Source organism: Panthera pardus, unplaced genomic scaffold, assembly GCF_024362965.1.
Source record: "Panthera pardus isolate Hobbes unplaced genomic scaffold, ASM2436296v1 HiC_scaffold_24, whole genome shotgun sequence".
In the NCBI taxonomy this organism is placed as follows: Eukaryota; Metazoa; Chordata; class Mammalia; order Carnivora; family Felidae; genus Panthera; species Panthera pardus.
Window position 1 is genome coordinate 34,003,635 of NW_026526810.1, and position 22,680 is coordinate 34,026,314.

General features: G+C 47.0%; 2 protein-coding genes across 8 annotated transcripts in view; both read right to left on the bottom strand.

Moving 5' to 3' along the window:
* Positions 1 to 5,249: 5,249 nt before the first annotated feature.
* On the bottom strand, positions 5,250 to 10,141 carry FBXL22 (F-box and leucine rich repeat protein 22). Its single transcript, XM_019441863.2, has 2 exons — positions 9,441 to 10,141; positions 5,250 to 6,355 (listed from the first exon to the last, which is right to left on the bottom strand). Exons 1-2 carry the CDS (start codon positions 9,773 to 9,775, stop codon positions 6,019 to 6,021), a joined length of 672 nt encoding a protein of 223 aa, XP_019297408.1. The 5' UTR covers positions 9,776 to 10,141; the 3' UTR covers positions 5,250 to 6,018.
* Positions 10,142 to 12,593: 2,452 nt separating this feature from the next.
* USP3 (ubiquitin specific peptidase 3) overlaps positions 12,594 to 22,680 on the bottom strand; it is a 106,452-nt gene continuing 96,365 nt past the window's right edge. For all 7 annotated transcript variants that reach the window (XM_019441856.2, XM_019441855.2, XM_019441860.2 and 4 more), the window contains 4 exons: positions 20,135 to 20,253; positions 18,782 to 18,895; positions 18,573 to 18,640; positions 12,594 to 16,331 (listed from right to left, as the gene is read on the bottom strand). In XM_019441856.2, the coding sequence (XP_019297401.1) occupies positions 16,166 to 16,331; positions 18,573 to 18,640; positions 18,782 to 18,895; positions 20,135 to 20,253 (467 nt within the window). In that variant the 3' untranslated portion in view covers positions 12,594 to 16,165. The remainder of the gene's footprint in view (positions 16,332 to 18,572; positions 18,641 to 18,781; positions 18,896 to 20,134; positions 20,254 to 22,680) is intronic.

Below are 22,680 nucleotides of genomic sequence, written 5' to 3' on the forward strand. Positions count from 1 at the left end.
GCCGGGCGGTTTATGGTCGTGCAGACGGACCGCCATTGCTAGTAGGCACTCTGCACGCACGAATGAGTGACCACGAGAATGAGCGGGTGAATGTGCGAATAATATGAGAACCAGTGAGTGGCTTTCGTATCCTTGAATGGTGGATGGTGGGAAGTTGTGCATGGGCTGGGGAAGGGGTTACACTCCTGGGCATGTCAGAATGAGCGGGTGGTTCTGGGAGAGGGGGCCATCTCGAGAGCAGCTATGAAGGTTCTGGCTGCGGGGAGTGGGAACAGGAAGAGGGCAAGGCCTTTGGGTGGTTTGTCTTCATCTACAGCCAGTTCGTTGCTGCAGTACTTCATGGACCGAGGACAGTTCAGTCAAATGAGGTGTCAGATGGAGAGCTTTGCAGGCACTTGTTTTCCACAAGGAAGGTAGAAAATAAGTGTTTTCAAAGAGAAATTGGAACAAAGATACGGTTTTGTGTTATATAGATATTTCCCAGTGACTGTGCCTAATAATACGTGTCACGATCACATGTTAGTTTTGTCGAAGAGAAGCCTTCAATTGGAATTGGGTCTCAGAGGGAGAAACTACAGCTTCTGGGAAGCCACAGGGGTTCTGGGCAAAGACGAACCTTTAATACTTGATGTCAGAGCTCAGTCGGCAGGAACAGAAGTGGTGAAGGGCTCTGGGCCTAAAGCACTCAGCCTGGGGTGGAAACGCACTGCCCAGGCCTCTGGGCCAGGAGGGAAGTGAGAGGAGAGAGGCCTCTGTGTGCTCCTGAGGTCCTGGGCAATGCCAGAAGATGGGTCTCTCAGAGCCTCCTGGGCTGGTTCCTGGTAACAAGTGGCTCTTCCCTCTTTCTGAGCTGGGCTGGGAGTGTGCCCAGCTGAAGGCTACATCTGCAGTCTCGGGGTTTATTTTATTTTATTTTATTTTATTTTATTTTATTTTATTTTATTTTAATTTTTTTTAAATGTTATTTTTGAGACAGAGAGAGATAGAGCATGAGCAGGGGAAGGGCAGAGAGGGAGACACAGAATCTGAAGCAGGCCCCAGGCTCTGAGCCGTCAGCACAGAGCCTGATGTGGGGCTCGAACTCACAGACTGTGAGATCATGACCTGAACTGAAGTTGGACACTTAACCGACTGAGCCACCTAGGCGCCCCTCAGGGTTTATTTTAAATAAAAATAATGCCTCAACCTTTGAAAGGCTCTGTCCTTTGCTGCCACATTTGATTCTTGATTGTAGGGCAAAGGTGCCCTCAGCAGGCTGATGCTCATGGTTCCAGGCGCCACCTGTCAGGCTTCCTGGACGGCTTTTCAGGAGGTCTGACCCTGCAAGGAAAATCTGCATAGACACCTTGATTTTATAACAGATGCCATTTCTTTGCTGGAAACCTGTCTTTTTTTTTTTCTTTTGTAATTTGCTGATTTTTAGAAGCCCTGAGAGAGGAAGGTTGAAGTCCCTGGTCTGAGGGGCTGAAGTGGGCCCAGCACAGGTGTTTATCCCCTAGTTCACTTTCAGCCTCTGTAGAGGCTTGGGCAGTTTTTTATTTGCTGGATTCATTCAGTTAAATACTTGCAGTTTTTTTGACCCTGACATAGTCTCCAGAGAATTTGGACCCCCAGCTTTTAAAATTTAAGATTTCCCCTTGGGGTGCCTGGGTGGCTCAGTCGTTTAAGCAACCGACTTAGGCTCAGGTCATGATCTCACGGTTTGTGGGTTCGAGCCCCGTGCCGGGCTCTGCGCTGACAGCTCGGAGCCTGGAGCCTGCTTCGGATTCTGTGTCTCTCGCTGTCTCTGCCCCTCCCTTGCTCACACTCTGTCTCCCTCTCAAGAATAAACAACATTAAAAAAAAAAAAAAAAGTTTTAAAATTTAAGATTTCCCCAGAGGCCTTTCAAAGTGCAGCTTTGTTCTGGGCCTCCCAGCTCTGTGGCCCTTGCCCAGCCCTGCCAGTCAGATGTGTTGAACTTGGTTTTTAGCAGAAAAAAACAAGTCTTGGGCATTGTATCCTACAGCTGGAGGAATCCTAGAGCTAAGGGGTCAGGTGACCTCTCCTTTTACAGACCATAACCTGAGGTCTGGAGAGGGAAAGTGCCAGATCACAAGTGTGTACAGGCTAGAGCTGGGAGCCCTGGCTTCCTGTGAGCACGCCCACCGATGATGGTAGAACCCAGAGAGCTTAGTTCCCGCCAGTCATCCCACCTGTGCAGAAATGGGCCCGTGTGTCCCTGTAACACAAACCTCATGGCACCTCCCCCACCCCAGGAGCCTCCACCTGCCAAGGAGCATCCTGGAGCCCCTGACCTAAGAGCGTGCGGCTCCAGTCTCTGCTAGTACTGAGGTTCCCGTGCAGACCAGCTGGCACCGTGTGGTGACTGGCATCAGCCTTCCACCGGGGAGCACTCTCCTGCCCGGGTGCCCGTGCCAAGGCTGTGTGCCCTCCCCCTAGCTTTTCCTCTGTGTAGCCATTGGCTGCCTTGGCCAAAACTGAGTGAAGAGTGCGTTCAGGAGCTGGAGAGTTTGTAGTCTGCTCTAATGGAAGCCGTGAGGACACTCGTAACCTCCGAGCCATTTTCAAGTGGCTTTGGAACACAGGCTCCCGTCTCCCCTGGCATCTGTGGGGATGCCTTGGGCTTTCTGGCTGCACCCTTGCTGAACTGTACCTGCTGATGGAACACAGACCCCGTGGGAGCGGGGGTCAGTCTTCCAGCGTGGCTCAAATCAAGTGATGTCCTCCATCCAGTGTTCCTGGATCACCCCCATATAGACCCTGCTTGCATCTTCCTGGTGCCCAGGCCTTGTGGGTTCTGCCAGGCACTTGGCTTTTCCAGGCCCCCACAGATGTGGATGTGAGGACGCCTCTCCCTACCCCAGCCCTCCAGGCAACTGCACATTTAGACCTGATCTCATCAGAGCGTCACAGAGAGGGTACTGGTCCTATTGTAGAGATAAACAGGCTCAGAGAGGTCATAACTTGTCAGAAGTGATGGATGGCAGAGCTGCAGATCACTCAACACTCCCCGCAACCCCAGATGATTGAGTCCGTGGATTAATTAGGCATGTGATGTCCCTTGTTCTATGCAGATCTGAGAGAAGACCTGGAACATTGTTACTGATCAAGCAGGGGACTGACTGTTCTGTCAAGGGCTTTTTGCTCAGTGCCCACTGATGTGAACAGCACCTGTTAGAAGGCAGATCGGAGAGCCATCTCATCAGTGCCTGCCTTCTGGCTGTACCTCAGGTGGCCCTCACGCCCCGGGGAGGGGGCGGGGCCCGATTCAAGCTGGAGAAACTGTGTTGGATGCAGCTGTCAGCACGGCTTCAGTTCTGTGGTCACTACAGCCTCAGTATGTGGGGGATTACTGGGCACCAGAAGCTTAGCCAGGGGATTTAACCCTCATTTGTAAAAGAGCTTCCATAGGGAGAGGGAAAGGGGGCCTCGGGTTACCCTATTCCAGCTGAACTTGCAGTGACTTCCGCTTTACACACATAATGTCTTAATCCTTAGAAGAGCCCTGCAAGCAAGATTCTCTAGCAATCCCAATCCACAGATTAAAAAGCTGAGGGCCAGGGGCACCCGCCTGGCTCAGTCAGTTAAGCGTCCAACTCTTGATTTCGGCTCAGGTCATGGTCTCACAGTTCATGAGATCGAGCCCGAGTAGGACTCTGTGCCAACATCTCAGAGCCTGCTTGGGATTGTCTCTCTGTCTCTCCCCTCCACCCCCCCCCCCCCGCCCCTCCCTCGCTCATGCAAGCTCTCTCTCTCTCTCTCTCAAAATAAATAAACTTTAAAAAAAAAAAAAAAAAAAAGGTGAGGTCTGGAGAAGGCTGACTGCTCTCAGTCAGAGGAGAGCCAGAAACTAGGATTCTGTTGTTCCCCAGACTAAACCCCCCAACTCAGGGCAAACAGAACCTGCTGAGAATTCAGGCTTATCAGAGATAATAAAAGCAAAGCCCAGGGCTTAAGTGGTGCTATTTTAAACAAACATTTAACCCCATGGAAGCCTGAGCTTTCTTTAAACATTGTTTGCAGGAGTGGGGGAAAGGCCAGCAAGGCCTCCTTCTAGAGTCCGGAGCTATGGTGGGTAAACTGGAAAATTACCCACCCGGAGGAGTGGGGCCCTCCCATTCCAGAGTAGCTGGCGGCCTGAGGCAGCGGGCTCTCCCTACACAAGGGTGTGAAGGAACTATGCCAGGCGTGGCCTCAGTGCAATTACCCACCTGTTTCTGGGCTAAGCGCTGGCGAGACAAGGGGGCCTGGGGGAAGCTGAGGCCTTTTTGGCAGTCCCTGGAGGGGTTGGGATGGGCTGGGTTGCTGCTTGCCTGCCCACAGGTTCTGCCTGGAGAAATTTCAGCTCCTGGGAGTCACCTACATGTATATCATCTCTGCTTGGGGCCCTGGCTCCTGCGGGTAGGTTGGGTGGGGGACCTCCAGCTCTCATTTCGTGCTCACAATAACCTCTGAGGCCCCAACGGCCGCCCACATCCCTATTTCTCTGATCTCCTTTTCTGCTCACCTTTCCTCCTCACTCACTCTGCTCCGGCCACGCTAATCACCAGGCCTCCCCTAACTCACGGGCTCTGCCCTTGGTCTGGAGCCTTGCACCGGCTATTCCCTCCACCTGGAATATTTTCCTGCCAGATGCTGCTTGGCCCCCTCCCTCACTTCTTGTTTCAGATGCTGCCACTCAGGCTTATATTGATCAACCCCTTTTAAGTAGCTTCCCTCTCCCCAAACCTTCGCCAGCAGTTGCCAGATATCCCCTTCCCTGGTGCTTCCTCCCCACCTTCCGCCACCGTAGCTTTATTGTCTTTTTATATACCAATTACTGTCCCTTCTACTAGAAGGTAAGCTCCGTGAGAATGGAATTTCCTCGCTGGTTCCCCAATATTGGGCAACCGTGAGTAGGGATGGAGATCCTCTTTCCCAGAAAAGAAACACCTGGCCTCAAGTGCCTAAAGGCCCTAGGTAACCGCTGGTGGTGGGCGGAGCCAGAGCGTGAGCGTCGCCTGCCTGCCGGCCCATGGCTCCCTGCCTTCCGCTCTTAACCCAAGTTTTCACCGTGTACCTGGGACCCGGAGGCTGCTGCCTGGACGAGAGCCTATACTTTGTGGCTAAAGGTGAGACATCAGTGACTAAAGCCCTGAAATTGTTAAGTCAAGGCGTGTGCCCATGTTGAGCAAGTCCAGCATGTAAAAATCTAACTTTGTATCAGCTTCTAATTGGTTTCATTATCAAGAGACTTAAGCGGGGCTGCTGCTCTTGTTTTCAAATCTTTACTTAGGGTTTTTCAAACGATTTCTTCTGCCTTTGTGATAAGATAACCATAGAAAATAAGGATATGCTATTTATGAAAGAATCACATCTACCAGCGCATTTTCTAGAATTATGTGTGCGGTCTCTGCTGGGGAAAGGCAAGCGGGCTCTCCCGGCCACCGAGCAAAGGTGCGGGCGACAGGGCCGCGGTGGCGGGTTCGGTGGCTCTCTCCGACTGTGAGTCCCGGGTCCCCCGCTTGTCCCGCCCGCTCGCGCTGCACGGAGGCCACGCTCCTGGGAAGCCGGAGCCGCAGACGTAGTGCGGGACGAGAGGCCGGCTGCGGAGGTCGCCCCACCCCCGTTCCCAGGGCGCTTGCGCGATGCCGGAGAGCTCCCGGTGGCCACGCCTCCCCGTGCGGGTATTTCGGCCCCCGCCGGGGATTGCAGTCCAGGCGTGGTGCAGGCCTGTCCCGCTGCTGCAGGCAGTGTGTGGTTGAGGACCTGGGGCAGAAGGGCGTCGGGAAATGTGCTGGTGTTTAGTGAGAACTATCCGAGTGTTTTCCCAGCATCCGGTTAATCTTGCACTCCTGTGCGTAAAACCGTCATTAATGTGAGGTAGGCATTAGTGTCCCAATTTTGCAGACAGGGAAACTGAGCTTCAGAGGTGTGACAACGCTCTGGGAGGTGGAGGGGCTGTGGTTGGAAACCAGGTTGCTCCTTCCGCCCGGCGGCCCTTGGCCGCGCGCGTGTCGTGCCTCGGCGCCGTCTGCCTAGCGCGGCAGTAGCTTACGAAGGGCAGTGCCGGGCGCCCTGGGGAGCTGGTCGGGGATCATCGTCGCGCTGTGCTCGGCTCGCAGCGCCAGGCGCGGGCACGCGGCGCTCAGGCGGCGCAGGCCGGCCGCGCTCACGTTGCGGCAAAAGTCCACGTGCAGGGTCTGCAGCGCGCGCCCGTGCGTCGCCACAGCAGCAAGCGTGCGGTTGGTGACGCGCGCGCAGTTCTCCAGGCGCAGCGCACGCAAGTGCTGGCAGCAGCGCAGTAGGCGCACGAGGCAGTCGTCGGTGACATGGCCGCATCCTGAAAGCGTGACGGACTCGAGGTTGGGGCACCTGCGGAGAGATCGTAGTGACCCCGGGAGGGGCCCGCGGGGTCGCGATTTGCGTCTGCCCTGGGCCCCGCCCGGTCCTGGAGCTCCCAGGCCAGGTTGTCCCCTAACAACCCTGGGACTCTCTGCATATTGTGGGCACGGAAACAGGGAAAGGGACTCAGCAAGTTTAAGGAACTTGGCCTGCGATGCCGCGGCCAGGATCAAAACCAAGGCTTCTGTCCCATTTCCCCTACTTTCTGCCTCTCCATTCCACCAAACTTTACTCTGTGTGGCTTTCAGCCTCGTGAGCCGCCCCTGGTCCTGCTGTAGGTGGACAACTCTGGATGTTCTTGGGTTCTCTCCGGACTCGTTTGCTTTGGGGTGAGAGAAGAGATGCTGGGTGACCAATCGAGTCTGGCTTCAAACTTAGGCCTTGATGCTCCTGGGAGGATGGTCGGGTGGGAACAAGGGTTTCCTGTAGGGTGGCTTAGAGACGGGCACGTTCAACCCGTGAATCTGGGGTCGGGACATTTCTCCCAGTATGCCTGTCTCTGGGTTCTAGAGCCCGGGTTTCAGCTCAGTTAACTGAGACAGTTATTGCATGCCCACTGGGATGCCAGCCTAGAAAAGGTCAGGAACCAGAGTGAAGTGGGTATAGTCAGGGCCACTTCTACACAGTTTGGAGGCTCCTCTGCCCCAACCTAACCAGCACCTGCTGCTGAGAAGAATCTCGAGCAGAAGTTAGATTTGGCTTATTTGCTAAACCACTCACTGAGCTTTAGTTTCTTGGGGGAAGTGGGGCAGGCACAGCAGGGAGGGAATAATGCCTACCGGTGGGGTTGTAGTGAAGATTGAGATGGGGAGTGTAAAGAGCCTTAGACAGGGCCTTTTGTAGGCAATTGTAACTCACTTTTTCTGGGAGCACACAGAACCAGACAGCTTTGCAGTCAAGAAGGACCGGTCTTGTGGGCAGGGGCCTTGGCTCCCTGTAGCCAGAAGTTGCTGGCGTCTAGACTGGGGCTTTCCCTTTCCCAATAAGCTTCTCCCTTAACCCCCTGACTGTAGCAGACTGGGCACCGCCTCATTTCAGGCGCTGAGCCCATATCACCTCCCCAAGTTCACATGGCTTCTTTAGTCTTCATATCCAATCCTCTGTCTACACCCTGTTGTGTGAATGAGGGCTCAGGTAACTTGCCTGTAACTTATTTGCGCTCTGACCAAGGACAAATGCCTGAGCTGTGCTAGTCCTCCTTATCTGTCAAGTGGGAGAAATTATTACCTTCAGGGTGGTTATGATGATTAGGTGTTTAAGCCACAAAGATGGTGAGTGGTCCCTCTTGTTGTAAGAACCTTTAGAATAATCTTGCTTGTAGGAACAAAACAGAGAAAGTGGACTCCTTCCCTGCCATCCTTCCCTGTTCTCCCGTCTCTCCCTGCCAAGAGCCAATTGCTAAAGAACCAGATTTGGTGGATATTAGTATCCACTGTGTGCCAGTGCTATTGTGTCATTTCATCTTCTTAGCCTGTGAGAAAGGTGACTTATCCCATTTTAAAGACCAAGAAAGTAGGTTGAAAGAGTGTAAATGTTTGGGCTGGGCTCCCATGGTTGGACAGGAGCAGAGCTGGGAGACTCCGCACGGAACCCTGACCACCAAGCTCTTTGTTCTTTTTGTGTCACTGGGGCCCCTTGCTGCACCCACATGGTGCCATGAGGGGCCTCATCCATACCTTGCCAGCTCTCTTACAGCAAGAATGGAACAACTTGAGAGTAGGCGTGACCCTCCCGTATATGTCACTCCAGTCTGATTTTGGGCCTTGTTAAACCCATCGAGATGGCCTCATCCTGGCAGGGCCTAGCCAAGACGGGCTTTTCTTCCTGCTGCCTTAAAAAAAAGGCAGGGCGGGGCCACCACACTGTTTGCCTTCATTCCTGTCATGCTGCCAGTAAACAGCAGCTTTTAAACCTGGGTGGCAGCAAACTGGCGGAGCCTAGTGTGTTACCAACCAAGAGTGCTCTTCCTCAAAGTCAGGACAGGACTGGTAAATACAGGCTGAGAGACAGGCTGGCAGCAGAAGTCTGCTTGTGTGGGCTACCTTAGGCAGGAGGGTGAGACCACGGAGGGTTGCCTGTGGCTCAGCCTCTACCCATGGTAGGCTTGAAGGATGAGTACAGGATGTATTTGGGACATACTTACATCAGAAAATTAGGGGCAGCCTGGGTGGCTCAGTCAGCTGAGCTTCCGACTGGCTCAGGTCATGATCTCGTGGTTCCTGAGTTCCAGCCCCACCTCGGGCTCTGTGCTCACAGCTCAGAGCCTGGATCCTGCTTCGGATTCTGTGTCTCCTTCTCTCTCTGCCCCTCCCCCATTCATGCTCGCTAGCTTGCTCTCTCAAAAAATGAATAAACATTTAAACAAATTAATTTCGTCTAAAATTCAAATTTAACTGGATGTCTTGCATTTTTTTTTTTTTTCCCTAAAATCCAGTAATCCCAGGCTATGGGCAAATCACATGATCTCTCAGAGCTTTGATTTGCTCATTTGTAAAAATAGGCCAAAACACCCTTCCCTAGGGGTACAGTGAGATTAGTAAATTTCTAATGAGGAAACCATTCTTCAATACCACCACCCCTCCTCCCCCCGCAGTCTGGCTTGGTTGGACTAACCCAGAGCACCCTTGCTCTCCTTCCTTAGTTGCATGTCACAAACCTTGGAGTTTGTTTGCTAGGGGAAGAGTGGAGGCGGAAGCTAATAGCTGAGTCTTAAGAACCTTTCCCAGGGCCTGACCTTGAAAATAGGCCCAGCCAGAGCCCCTGAGGTCTTAATGGCTGCCAGGGCAGACAGCTGCCCGAATGCTTCTTCCTTGTGGCAGAAGCAGCTCCAGGACCTGTGAGGCTAAGAGGAGGAGAATCCCCACGACTGTACTCATCATCCTCTGGGGACTGTGCTGTGGACAGGCCGGGACAGTCTGCCTTGGGCCTAGTTAGATTGTCCCCAAAATGGAGCTATCTTGGTCTTGTGGTTTGTTCTTCCCTGTCCCCCAGAAGTCTCCTAGAGCTCTAGAATCCACACCCCACCAAAGCCAGCTCTGCTCAGAAGGTGGCCTACCTGTCGCACACCTGGAAGAGGAAATCATTGACCAGACTCTCATGCCGGCTGCAGATGGTCCTCTGGAAGGCGCTCTTGAGCCAGTCCTCAATACTGCACACCTGCACGCGACTAGAGTACCAGCAGATGGAGAGGCTCCTGAGGGCTGGGCTCAGCAGGAAGTTGTCCTTCTTGAGTTCTACGAGGGAGTGAAAGTGCAGCAGGGGCCAGAGTGTGGGGTCCTCAAACACGTCCTGGAGCTGGGGGCAGGTCCTGGCAAGGTTCTTCCTGCTGTCCTTGTCCAGGAAGGAGAAGAGGTGCAGCAGGCACTCCCGGTTGAGCTGGGTGAGATGCATGGCGTGCAGCAGCCACAGTGTGTGGCCGGAGCCCGGGGACCTGCCCTACCTCCTGCTCCTCCTCCCCCGCTCTGGGCTGGTGGACATATATGGTTGAGGAATGGTGTTTATTTTTGGCTAACAACTGGTGCTGAAGCTCTGAGAACGGGGCGGGGGGGAAAGCCAAGATCCAGACATACGTGTAGCCGTCTGTGGTTCGGCTTATGTTCAGAGGAATTGAAAATCCTGGCAGAAAAGCAGGCTATTGAAGTTAAATAGCTTCCTTAAAAGGGATTTCTTTCCCTTTTAGCTGACAGTGGTGCTTAGCAGAGAGCTCTCTTGGCTCTTCCCAAGGCACTTTCATTGGAGGGTGGATGGCCAGACCACCTGTCTAGGCCTGCAGTCTCTGCTCACTGGGAGAGACCCTAATTATAAATTGTATGTTTTCATTTTCTAGTGTATCAATAGGAGTCTTCTGTTTCACTTAGTAGGAAGCAGCCTGTTGTCTAGAGAGCTAAGGGTGACAGTTCTGTGTGCAGAGGGGGAAGGTGAAGCCATGGGTAATGCCCCCTTTCCTGTGAGTTTTGCAGGCCAGGCTGGACCACCTTCAAATCCTGCTACCCTCCACCAGGCGACTGGACTGCCTTGGCCTCCCAGCTGGCTGTTTTTACCTTGAGTTGTTTCGCAAAGCTTCCCCTCAAGTAGCTTAGCTGTCAAGGTTCTTCTGTGTGTATTTGTGGAACCTTTTAGGCTTCAGTTTACTTGGCTTTACATCTTACTATTTTTCCGGCTAAGAGCCCTGCTGTATCTCGTCTGTATTTCCCAAAATGTCAGGATGGATGAGGTAGCTCTTAGCACAAAACTGCCTGAAACAATTCGAAGTATTTTAGCCTAAGCTTGCCCTTTAAGCCGGCCACACACCATCCTCTTTGTGAATGCCTTCATAACCGGGCCCCTGAGCCTAGGCAGGCTGCCTGGAGGCATCATCCCTTAAGTTCTCCTTTCCTGACGTAATTTAGGTTTCTCAGTACGTGGATCTATTTTCTAATACTCCACTCCCACTCCCATCCCGGATTCTACCATCCCGGATCCTACCGTATGTATTCTGCTATTGTGAATTACCGGCATTATATGCCCCTCTGTTAGTTTGTTTGGGGGAAGAGGCCAAAGGCCGCATGCTGCCTCATGAGGCATGGACCATATTTTTCTCTGCTCCAGGGAACACCATCTAAGTAAGTTAGCTTTGTTCATTCTCCCATTTGATTGGAATTGGACATAAGGGGATACTAGGTGTCCAGTTGTGTGGCTATAATGCAGATGAATGCAGACTAAGGCTTAGTCATTCCTGGTGCAGCTTTGCCTTTGAAATAAGCATGATGCAGGGGCGCCTGGGCGGCTCAGTCGGCTGACTGACTTCGGCTCAGGTCATGATCTCGCAGTTTATGGGTTCGAGCCCTGCACTGGGCTCGCTGCTGTTGGCACAGAGCCCACTTCGGATCCTCTGTCCCCTTCTCTCTGCCCCCCCGGAGCCCACCACTCTCTCTGGGAAATAAACCCCAAACAAAACAACCATAATTCAGCTAAAGAAACCTCTGAGACACCAGACTTAGCGGTCCCGTGTGCTTGGTTACCCCAGCACTGCCAAGGCGAAGTGGAAGGGGTGACTTTTCTTAAAAACATAGACCAAGAGACAGCTAAAAGAAGCATTTCTCAAGGAAAGGGCCACTAGTCACAGCTAATATTCCGGACTAACCATTTTAATGGTTCACAAGTACAGCTGACAGCCACGGCCCCTCTGGCTCTGGTTGCACTTAGCCAGTCTAAAGGTATGCTCGGCTGGGTTTTAATAGAAAGCCTTACGATCTCCACTTTCCCTCCCAGTTCCTTTCCAAACCAGTACTTTTCAGAGGGCTGACCTCTTAGAAATAGGTGGTTCTTTGAACTTCTTAAAAGGTTGGCCACTGGCAAGTCCTTGTGGTCTATTGTGGCGTCCACAGAGTCCTGGGGCCCTGCTGGAACAGTTCCAGGCTGGCACGGCCAACGTTCAGAGCCTGGGGGAGGGGAGGAATATCCCGGAGCAGGGGGTGGGCCCAAGGAGGCAGGCGCGCCTGCAGGGAGGGTCTGGACCGCCAGGGTGCTGTTGACAACTGCTGCTCCCAGTTGGCCTGTAAGCCTCTGACCAGCACAGCTGCCTATGGGAGCTGGAGGCAAAACCATGTGCGCTTCCGGCACCTCTGTCTCCAAAGGTGGAAGACTGACAGGAGCAGGCCAATAAGTAAGAGGGAAAAAGGAGGGATGTGGACAGGGGAGAGGGGGATGGTTCTTGTGTTTTCATTCTCCAGGGACCATGGGGGCAGAGGGGTCGTGTGTGTGTGTGTGTGTGTGTGTATATATATATAGGAGCTTACTGAAAACCAGAATGTTTATTTCTTAACAGTGGCACTTTATTTGCCTGTCTTACTTTATTTAAAAGGTGACCAAGAAACATCCTTTGCTCAGAGCCCAAAAGCCAGTTCCTCAGGGTGGCGTCTAGCTCTGAAGGAGGCAAGCAGACGGCACTTGATAAGACGAGCTGTGCCAGGAGAGGCAGGGTGATCTCACTTGGCTCTGGTGCACACGGGCTGCTCCTCCAGCACCTGACTGCGGGTGCCAGGGTGTCCCTTCCCGCCACTACCTGTCCCTGCAAGTCACTCCATCCCGGCCTCTGTACTCTGGCGGCCCCAGATAGGGAGGGTTGAGAAGCAAACTGCTGACTGACTGACAAGGCCCATGGCTGGAGCAAGTGCACCATTACTTCCTTGGCTCCCATGAAAGGAGCTCAGAAATAATAGCCAAGAGGAAAGAGACCAGAAATTTAATGATACGTTCATCCATAAAACAGTTCAGGTTGGTGAAGCGGAAAAGGGATGTGATTACAACATAAATGAAATTAGTCACTTGCACAGTTAATCCTCTCGCATCACACAAACGAGGCTTTCGCGGCAAACGGTCACATCAGACACAACCAGCACCGGCGGAGGGCAGGGCGCTCTGGAGTCCATCATGCTCAGACCCGCGAGGCGATGCGGAGACCTTGGCCTCCAGCACAACCCACCCCGTGGCTGCCTCTTCCTGCACCGCAGCCCGTTCCTGTGGGCTACACCCCAGTCCCCTGGGACCGGTGCCCTGGCCGCAGAAACCGACTGCTCACGAGCCTTTTCAGGGCCGGAGTGAAGAGGCCACTTGAGCCACAGGGTACATGAGGGAGTTGAGGGGATGCTGGGGGCCGAAGTGGGAGAAGCGTATCTAAATAGACTTATGTACACTAAACCCATGAAAGAGGTTTGGCTGTTAAGAAATAAAGATGTCCCCAACTGCAGAACCAAGCTGCTGAGTAGGTTCCCCAGGTGAGATACACATTTAGCACTTGACCAGGGCCTGTACACTTCACTGGTTTAATTCTATTACATTTGTCATCACTAGACACTGAGTAGAATACAGTGGATAAGCAAAGGTTTCTCCACCATGGAGAGAGATTTGTGTTGCCACAAACGGTTTCTATCACCCACCTGTGTGGGAGGACTTCTGAGGAAGTTTTCTTGTTCCAGAGGAGAGGTGTGACAGCATGAGGCACTGCCTCAGCATAAGCTCTCTGCGCGAGAAGCCACACACACACACAGATGACATGGCACAAGGGGAAAGCCCTGAAGAGCACACAAAGATCAGCTTTTAAAATAGGTGTGATAAGGCTACACAGTTAAATTTTGTAAATACGAATAGGCACATTTACATCACTGGTGTTCAAATGCACAGTTCAAATGGATCCAATCACTTTTCCAAACAGCCTTCCTTCATAACACCAAACATTCTGCTTAAGTAAAATCAAACACTAAAAATACTCCAAAAATTCAAAGAGGAGATGTGCCCATCTCTTAAGCCAATGATGTTACCTGTCTAAGGACCACTTTCCCCCAGCAAAGCAGTCTGGCTGTCACTAAGTTCCTTTTGGTACGAAAAGACAGTTTTTCTCCACCAACATCAACACTGCCCAAGGCTTTATTGTTGAAGTCATAGCAGCTGCCCATTAAGAGGGAATAATCTAAGTGCAAATGTTAGAAGTCACAGCTATATACCGTCTCAGTAAAAGAGCCTGAATTCATAGGAGACACTGAACAAAAATCAAAGAAGATGCACATTCCAAGTTCAATTACATGTGGTGTTAATATATTAATATATTAGGTCAAATTATGTGAAACTTTCACTTTTGTAGATCAAAAAGGCAAATACCACAAATTTCCTATGGTTCAACCTAATGTAATTTAGAAGTGTAAACTATTTAAAATATATGTTGCCCTCTTAATTATCTTCTAAGGTGTCAGACCTAAACATAAAGGCAAAGCTTTTTTCTCTGGAGTGAAAATTTAGACCACTGCTATCTAAGAGAACTGCCCTAGACCTCAGCAGTCCTATGCCACATGTGGCTGCTGAGCACTTGGAATGTGGTTTGTGTGACCGAAGAACTGAGTTTGAAATTTAATTGAAAAAAAAAATATGTTTATTTTTGAGGGGGGGGGGAATGGGAGGGGCAGAGAGAGAGGAGATACAGAATCCAAAGCAGGCTCCAGGCTCTGAGCTGTCAGCACAGACTCTAATGTGGGGCTCGAACTCAGGAACCAAGAGATCATGACCTGAGCCAAAGTTGAACATTTAACTTTCTGAGCCACCCAGGCGCCCCTAAATTTAATTTTAATTAAACTTTAACCACATATAACTGGTGACCACCATAGTGGATAGTACAAGTTTAGACACAATTGCAGTTTTCTCCTGGCCATGTTAAAGTGTTGAGCAGCTGATTTTTGCTCTGAGAGAACAGGAGATATACCTAGCTAATACTGAAATGGAGCCACATCTTCTCTTGCAACTTCAAATATCCACCCTGAGGACAGCTGTTAGACTTTATTTTACATTCATGCACTTAAAACTTGACAGTTTTTTCTTTTAATAGAAAAAAACAAGATTACCAAAAAGTCTGGTAGGTTGGCTTAATATGAAATACATTCTGCCCCTTGTAACTTGTAGACACTTGAGAAGAAAATAAAGGCTGGAATGAGAGATGAACCTGAAAACAGTGCCTAGTCCTAAGGTGCAACCCTCTCTGGGAGTCCCTTTCTCTGATTCCTTCATCAGTGCTGCCACTGCCCCCCACCCCACCCCCAAATCAACAAACTAACCTGGAACACTTGCAGAAATCACAATTACCTTTCTTAGATGGAATTCTGGTTCCAAATTTCAATTTGAGTTAAATCTTAATGGAGCCTGTACCTATGTTTCTTGAACACAGTTTTAAAACCAAGACTGCCAAACTCAAGAATAGAAACTCTGTTCACAGTGAGAATATTTTCAGCTTGCTCTGCTATCAGGATAGGCCAGTGGGAGTTGTTAAAACCCAAAGTAGCAAAGACTCAAATTTCCTTCTGGGAAGTGGAGGTGATGGTCAAATCAGCTCTGGAGGTCAGCATCTCAACTTGAGATGGCCAAGCAAGAAATAAGGCAAAAGTGGACAGGTAGTTCCTTCCATCCAGCACCACAGACAGTGGGGGAACTAGATGCTGGTTCTAAAGGCAAACAAGCTGTGGTCTCCTCACCTGACAGTATCTATACCGTGTAGCTGAGTCACAGACATTTTTAAACACTAAATGTATCTGGTCTTATCTGGACTTTTCTGTACTCTTCTCTCCATGAAAACACATGCAAGCAAAAAATAACCCCGAAACAAAATAAAACTTCAAAGGACTAATTCTTGAATTTGCAGTACAGGTACAAGTGATCCAACAAATTTATTTAATCAGTGCTGATAAGCAGCAGCCTTGAGAGATACCAAGAGCGGCAATCACCTGGTCTACTAAATGATGCTCTCCCAGTTACCTCTTACAATCGAAAAGAACGATTACTGACAGTCACTGAAATCTTGTGGGCCACAAATGATGTGCGCACGTGATCCTGGATTTCGAGTCCACCTGATCTCCCATTACAGCTGTGAAAGGCAGCAGGCAGTTCTGCTCTTCGCAATCAGGAACATATCTTGCTTTCAGCATGTGACAGTAACAAAGCATTGATGTAAATGTGCCTCAAAGTGAGAATTGAAAACATTAATATAAAAAAAGTCAAATAGAACTAAGTTCTTGAAACTACATATAAAAACAATTATTACAACTAAAGCAGCAAATCAAAGTATCTGCTGAGGTTTTCTGGTAGAACTAAAAAAAAAAATTAGTTGGTGCCCATGTTTAATATGTCACTACCATTGACAAAACTAAACCAAAAATAGGAAATTGAAAAGTGCATAATGAAATTAAATCTCGGATCAAGTATTTACGGAAAACTGGAAATGTTTGTCCGGTATAGTTGACAAATAATGATTTAAAGGAGGTATTAAAGTTTATCTGATCCAGCTTTGGCCTGGCGTTCCACATAAAAAAGGATGTAGGCCTTTGCCTTCACAACGGTGTCTTCATCAGTCAGCGTTACAGTACTGTCATTGAAATGGAACCAGCGACCTTCATGAGTTGCATATGCTGTGTAATGTCCAGAACCGACCCTATAAGGAAACGTAAAAAAATGAAAGAAAAGGACTACAGAAATAACAGAAGAATCTGCGCAATCATATAATCTGTTAGATATGCAATAAATTATAAATACTGTAATAAAGAATAAGCCCTAGGGACTTGTGGTTTAAGATGGCGGACTAAACTCATGTGTTTATGTTCCTCAAAACTCAAGGAAGTAACAATGAATGTGCAGGCATTGGAAATACAGGGAAGAGGGCCATTGAATGAGCAGGAACTGAGGATGTTCTACATCACCTAAAAGCAGTGTTCACATAGCACTGGGTTAATGGAAATACCAAAGGGGCCAAGGAGCTCAACCTAACAAGCATGGTTCAAGGCTTATGGACACATGGAAAAGTGAGGAACAGATTTCCATCACAGCCTTGGAAAAAACCTGAGCTTAAGAAAGTAATCTGCCTCCAGGAAAGGGCTTTTCTCTTTCAGCATGACCCACCCACTCAACCATACAGTCAGCCCTATAGTCAGCCCTCCCAGGTGAGAGAAAAGCCTCAGGTAGAACACTTTTCGTAAATGCTAGAGAAACCCTTACCATTTATCGATAATGATCAATCTCATCATCTATTAGGATTCTAAACAGCCCCAAATCATCAAACCCTTGGGGGGCAGTGGTGGGGACATAGTATGAAAGAAAAGTACTGGGAAGAACAAGCAATTAACCACTAACAAATTTAATGCAGAAAACCTAGGAGCTTTAAAAATTCTAATTAATACCAATGGTTTAAAAAAGCGCAACCATAAAACAAAAATGTATGTTAGGAAAAGGAGTTACCAGAAAAATGGGATTGCCATGGTATTAAAAATGTCATCTTCAATTTGGGTACAGATGAAATCCAAATTGGTGATTTGGAAAAATAGGCCATGGCAGTCTTCAGAAACAGAGATGGAAATCATTAAACAACGGTTAAAATGTGGAAAAGAACCAGAAAATTCACTATATAATAGTCACCCCTTGTCCTCAGTTTCCCTTTCCACGGTTCAGTTTACCACAGTCAGCTGCGGTCCAAGAGGTGATGCTTTCTAATATATTGTCCAAAGGTCAAGAGAAGCCTAACACTGTCACAATTATAATTAATATTATAATTGTTTATAAATTAAGCTATCATAGGTATGTTTGTATGTACATGAAAAAATATAGTGTATATATAGGATTTGTTACTATGACTGTAAGCATCCACTTGGGAGTCTTGGAACGTATCTCTGCAGATACGGAGGAGTTGCCACACATGTAACAGGGAGAGAATGGGGTGGAACAAACAATATTTCCATGAGCTGAGGACACCAAAGAGTGTCCCTATCAACTACTAAGCCAGGAATACATCTACTATAATTTCTTAAATCCGAAGAGAGAGGATCCTACAACCTTCCAGTAAGTAAAAAAAGGTTGCCTATAAAGAGATGAGAATCAGACCTGTAGTGGACTTGGCCCTGGAATGATGAAGTCAAGGGAGCAATGTCTACAAAGTTCTGAGGGAAAAGGGTTCTCAACATGGATAGGGGTTTGTCCATGTTTAAAAGTAAAATAGCCATTCTCAAGGAATCAGAAAGTATAAACTAATAACAAAATTACCAGAAAAAGATTATTCAATAAAATAAAAAAACAAATCTTTAAACAGATGATATGAAGTTACTCTAAATAATTTCCCATTTTCTCCCAATTTAAAAGTCAAATGGCAAAGGAAATAAACAACTTTGGAGTAAAGCCTACTGAGGATTTTGTGGATAAATAGGTTCTCAATGCTGAGCTCAAATGAACCCTTCTCCATTTTGCTTTCATGTGCCTTTTCTTCTTCCTTCACAACATCCTCTCCAGAACATTCTTTCACACCACGACTGAAAGAAAGTTCTACCTCACCTGTGTTATGTATCTGAAACCATTTTTAAGGAGTTGACAGAGAATGATCAAGAGTGGTGCAAAATTGCAGGTCTTCGCTGTGCTTTTTATTTATTTTTTTTAGCGTTTACTTATTTTTGAGACAGAGACAGAGACAGAGTGTGAGTGGGGAAGGGGCAGAAAGAAAGGGAGACACAGAATCAGAAGCAGTCTCCAGGCTCTGAGCTGTCAGCATACACCCTGACGCAGGGCTCGAACCCACAAACTGTGAGATCATGACCTGAGCTGAGGTTGGAAGCTTAACTGACTGAGCCACCAAGGTGCCCCTTTGCTGTGCTTTTCGAAAACCAACCATAAGAAAAGCCACTGACACACTTACCCAGAACCATGGTGCACCACCACAGCAGCAAGGTCATACAGGCAGCTCTCCGGGCCACTGTTCTCAGGCTATAGAACAAGGGAGAAGACATCCAGGACTGAGTTAGGAGCAGAGGTCAATGACACCCTAGCTCCTATCAATGTGAGGACTTAATTTTACTGAAAAGCCATCTTAGCACCCTCCTAGCAAAGGTAATTAATTTACCATACCTCTAGTAAGTAGCATTTCATGTCTAGGCCTCTCAATGGAAATTCTACATAGGTATCAACTTTGTTTCTTAAATATGCAGTCCAGTGAAATCGTTTCAGATGTAAGCATAGTACCTGGATGAGAGATAAGGACGAAGACTGTAAAAAAAAAACCAAAAACATCTAATTTCCCTTTCAGTAAAATTAACTACTTGGTACTAATACCTCTCAGTAATATTTTAGGTGGCCTATCAGTTCTTTTTTTTTTTTTTTTGAACCTTGATAGTACTTTCTTCCACATACCTTATTATGATATTGTGATTTATAATAAATATAACACCTGAAATTAATACAACACTGTAGTTAACTGACTGGAAATAAACTAGAAAATATATAGAAAATATATATGCTAAGGGTTTAGGAGCTGTATGGAAAGGGGGTTAAGACCTAATATACACACACATATATATATATAATATACATATATATGTTATATATATACACTATGTATTTTCTAAAATAATTATATATACTTTATATAATGTTATATTTTTAATTAGACTTATATAGTATATATATTATATATGTATTTCCACACAGCTCCTAAGCTGTTAGAATTTCCAAAGGGATGGCCATATAGGTGTCTTTGTTATGCCAATAAGGTAACTTTTTGACTGCCTCAAAGGATCGGGCGTGGTTGCCAGGGGTCCAACCATGTGATTACAGAATTGGAACTTTCAGTCTCCCCAACCCAACTCTTCAGGTAGGGCGGAGGGGCTGAAAGTTGAACAACTGCCAATAGCCAATGACTTAATCAGCCATGCCTATGTAATGAAGGCTCCATAAAAACCCTAAAGGAGAAGTTTGGACAGCTTCCAGATGGGGAACCAGAACACTTCAAAGTGCTACTGTGCCAGGCCCAAACTCCACAAGGGCAGAAGCTCCTCTGTTCAGGACCCTGCCCTATACATCTCCTCACATACATGTCTAGCCTGTTGGGCAGAAGCATAAAGTAACAAGCTGCATTTGCTGGGCTTCTGAAGCAGAGGTAGTCTTAGGGGACTGAGCCCTGAACCTGTGGAATCTGATCACTATCACCGGCTTTGACAGTGTCAGAGTTGCACTGAATTGTAGGACACCCAGCTGGCTGCTTAGCAGTGGTGTGATAGGAAACCATCCTCTCCACATACTGGAAATTGTGATCAGGACACATTAATTATACATTCTCAAAGGGTTTATTTACCTCTTGCTGAAAACTCTAGAGACCAATATAGAATAGATCACATAGGCTGAAGTTACAAAAATAATTTGTCTTCTCATCAATCATAAACATTTTTCCCCTCAAAATTGCATAATTTGAAACTCCATGCTTACCTTGGGTAGTTTCTGAATCCAAAACTTTTTAGTGGATTTTTGTTTCTTTTTGCATTTGTGGCACATATATAACTCTGTCTCATCAAGTTCTTCTAAGTCAGTAAAACTGCGAAGACAATCTAAAACCAAATTGATTTTGGCGACATTAAAACAGAAAGCCTTCTACAGAGACAGTGTGCTGTAGAAAACAGACTGAACTTTGAAGCTGGACAACTATGGCTCAAATCTCAGCTTTATTAGCTTTGTGACCTTGGAAAAGTCAGCCTTTCTTGGTTGCAAAATGGATACCAAAAAACCCCAAACAAACCCACTTTGAAGAACTGTTGTGAGGAAAATAATGTGTGAAGTTCCTGGCCATCATGTCTGACATCTGGTAGTGATCAGTTAACGACAGGTGATACGGTTATTGGGTTTGATGTTTTTAATGAAGAATTAGTCTGGATCATTTTGATAAAAATGGTTTCCTTAAATCCAAGTTTGAGCAGCAACTTTCTCTCAATGTCTTACATTATAGTTGGACAAAGTCAGATCCAACATTTTCAGTCATAACTTACTTAAAAACATGGATTGCAGGAAACTACATTACTGACCTTCCTACTATACCTCCAGTGAATCCTTTGTTCCAGGCTCTACTCTGAATCCACTAGACAAACCACAGATAGTTGTTTTTTTTTCTTTTAAAGGTTTAACTGTGTAATCTGGGGTTTGGCATACTGCAGCCCCACGCCAAATCCAGCTAGTTGGTTTTGTAAATAAAGTTTTCTTGGAACACAGACACACCCACTCATTTATATATCATCTGTAGCTGCTTGTACACTTAACAGCAGAGTTAAGTAGTTGGGATGCAGAACTTCTGTGCAATAATGCCTAACATATTTACTTTCTGGCCTTTTATAGGAAAAGTTTGCCAACTCCTATTGTAATCAGAAAGGTATGTATTGTTCTGTAGAGAAATAATATTCTTTTTAGAGAAGAATATGAATGCCTGTACCCAGCCCTCAGGTAAAAAAATGGATTCTCTCTAGTACTGGAGGAGCCAGACTTTATGTATATATACGGCTTCCCCTAGAGTTCTGCAGTGAACGACCTAAAAAGCCATGTGTGGGAGCCCTGCTAGGAGTTTCCTGTATCTTCCCACTCACAAACCCCGTATTTCCCCCTAGAAATAGCCATTATCCTGAATTCTGTACTGTCTTTTTGCTTCCCTCTCTAGATCACATATATGCATATATGCATCTTTAAACAATATAATGTTTGAAAAGCTGGGTAGCAAGCACAAACCTAGCTATATAAGGAAAAGGGACACTGGTCTCTGTACTCAAGAGTTTTCAGGTCATAGTCCATGCTGGCTTCCATGAGACAGTATAAGGAAGAGCCTGGGAGTGCACAGGCCAATGTGTGGAAAAGGGGACCATGCATTCTTTGTGGGATTTTTTTGAGGTATAGCTGGCACATATTATTTTCAGCTGCACAACATAATTCAATATTTGTACTGTGAAATGATCACCACAGTAAGTCTAATTAATATCCATCACCATACGTAACATAGTTTAATTTTTTTTTCCTGTGGTGAGAACTTCTGATTTCTCTTAGCAACTTTTAAACATACAATACAGTATTATTAACTGTAGTCAACATGCTCAAATTGTATCCCAATGACTTACTAACTGCAAGTTTCTACTTTTTGCTCCCCTTCACCCATTTTGCCCACCCCCCATCCCTCACCTCTGGTAACTACCAATTTCTTTTCTGTTATCTATGAGCTTGGATTTTTTGTTGTTGGTTTTTTGTTTTTTGTTTTTTTTTTTTTAGATTTCACATAGAAGTGAGATCATAAGGTATTTGTCTTTCTCTAACTTGTTTAACTCAGCACAATGCCCTTGAGTTCCATCCATGTTGTTGTAAATGGCAAGCAAGATTTCATTCTTTATGGCTGAAATATTCCATTGTATAAATATGTTGTCTTTATCCATTCATGTAACAGTTGCTTATATATCTTGATTATTGTAAATAATGCTGCAATGAACATGGGGATCATTTATATCTTTTCAAGTTAGTATATTCATTTTCTTTGGGAAAATACCCAGAAGTGGAATTGCTGCGTCATCTGGTAGTTCTACTTTAATTTTTTGAGGAACCTCCATAGTGTTTTCCATAGTGGCTACACCAATACACATGTTGACCAGAGTGTACTCCACATCTCTGCCGACACGTTATTTCTTATATTTTTGATAACAGCCATTCTGACAGTTGTGAGGTGATACTTCATTGTGGTTTTCATCTGCATTTCTCTGATAATTAGTGACGTAGAGCGTCTTTTCATATACCTGTTGGCCATCTGTATGTTATCTTTGGAAAAATGTCTATTAGGATCTTCTGCCCATTTTTTAAATGGAACTGGTTGTTGTTTTGTTGTTGTTTTGCTATTGAATTATATCAGTTCTTTATATATTCTGGATAGTAACCCCTTAGCAAATATTATTTGCAAACATTTTTTCCCATTCAGTAGGTTGCCTTCTTATCTTACTTCCTTTACTGTCCAGAAG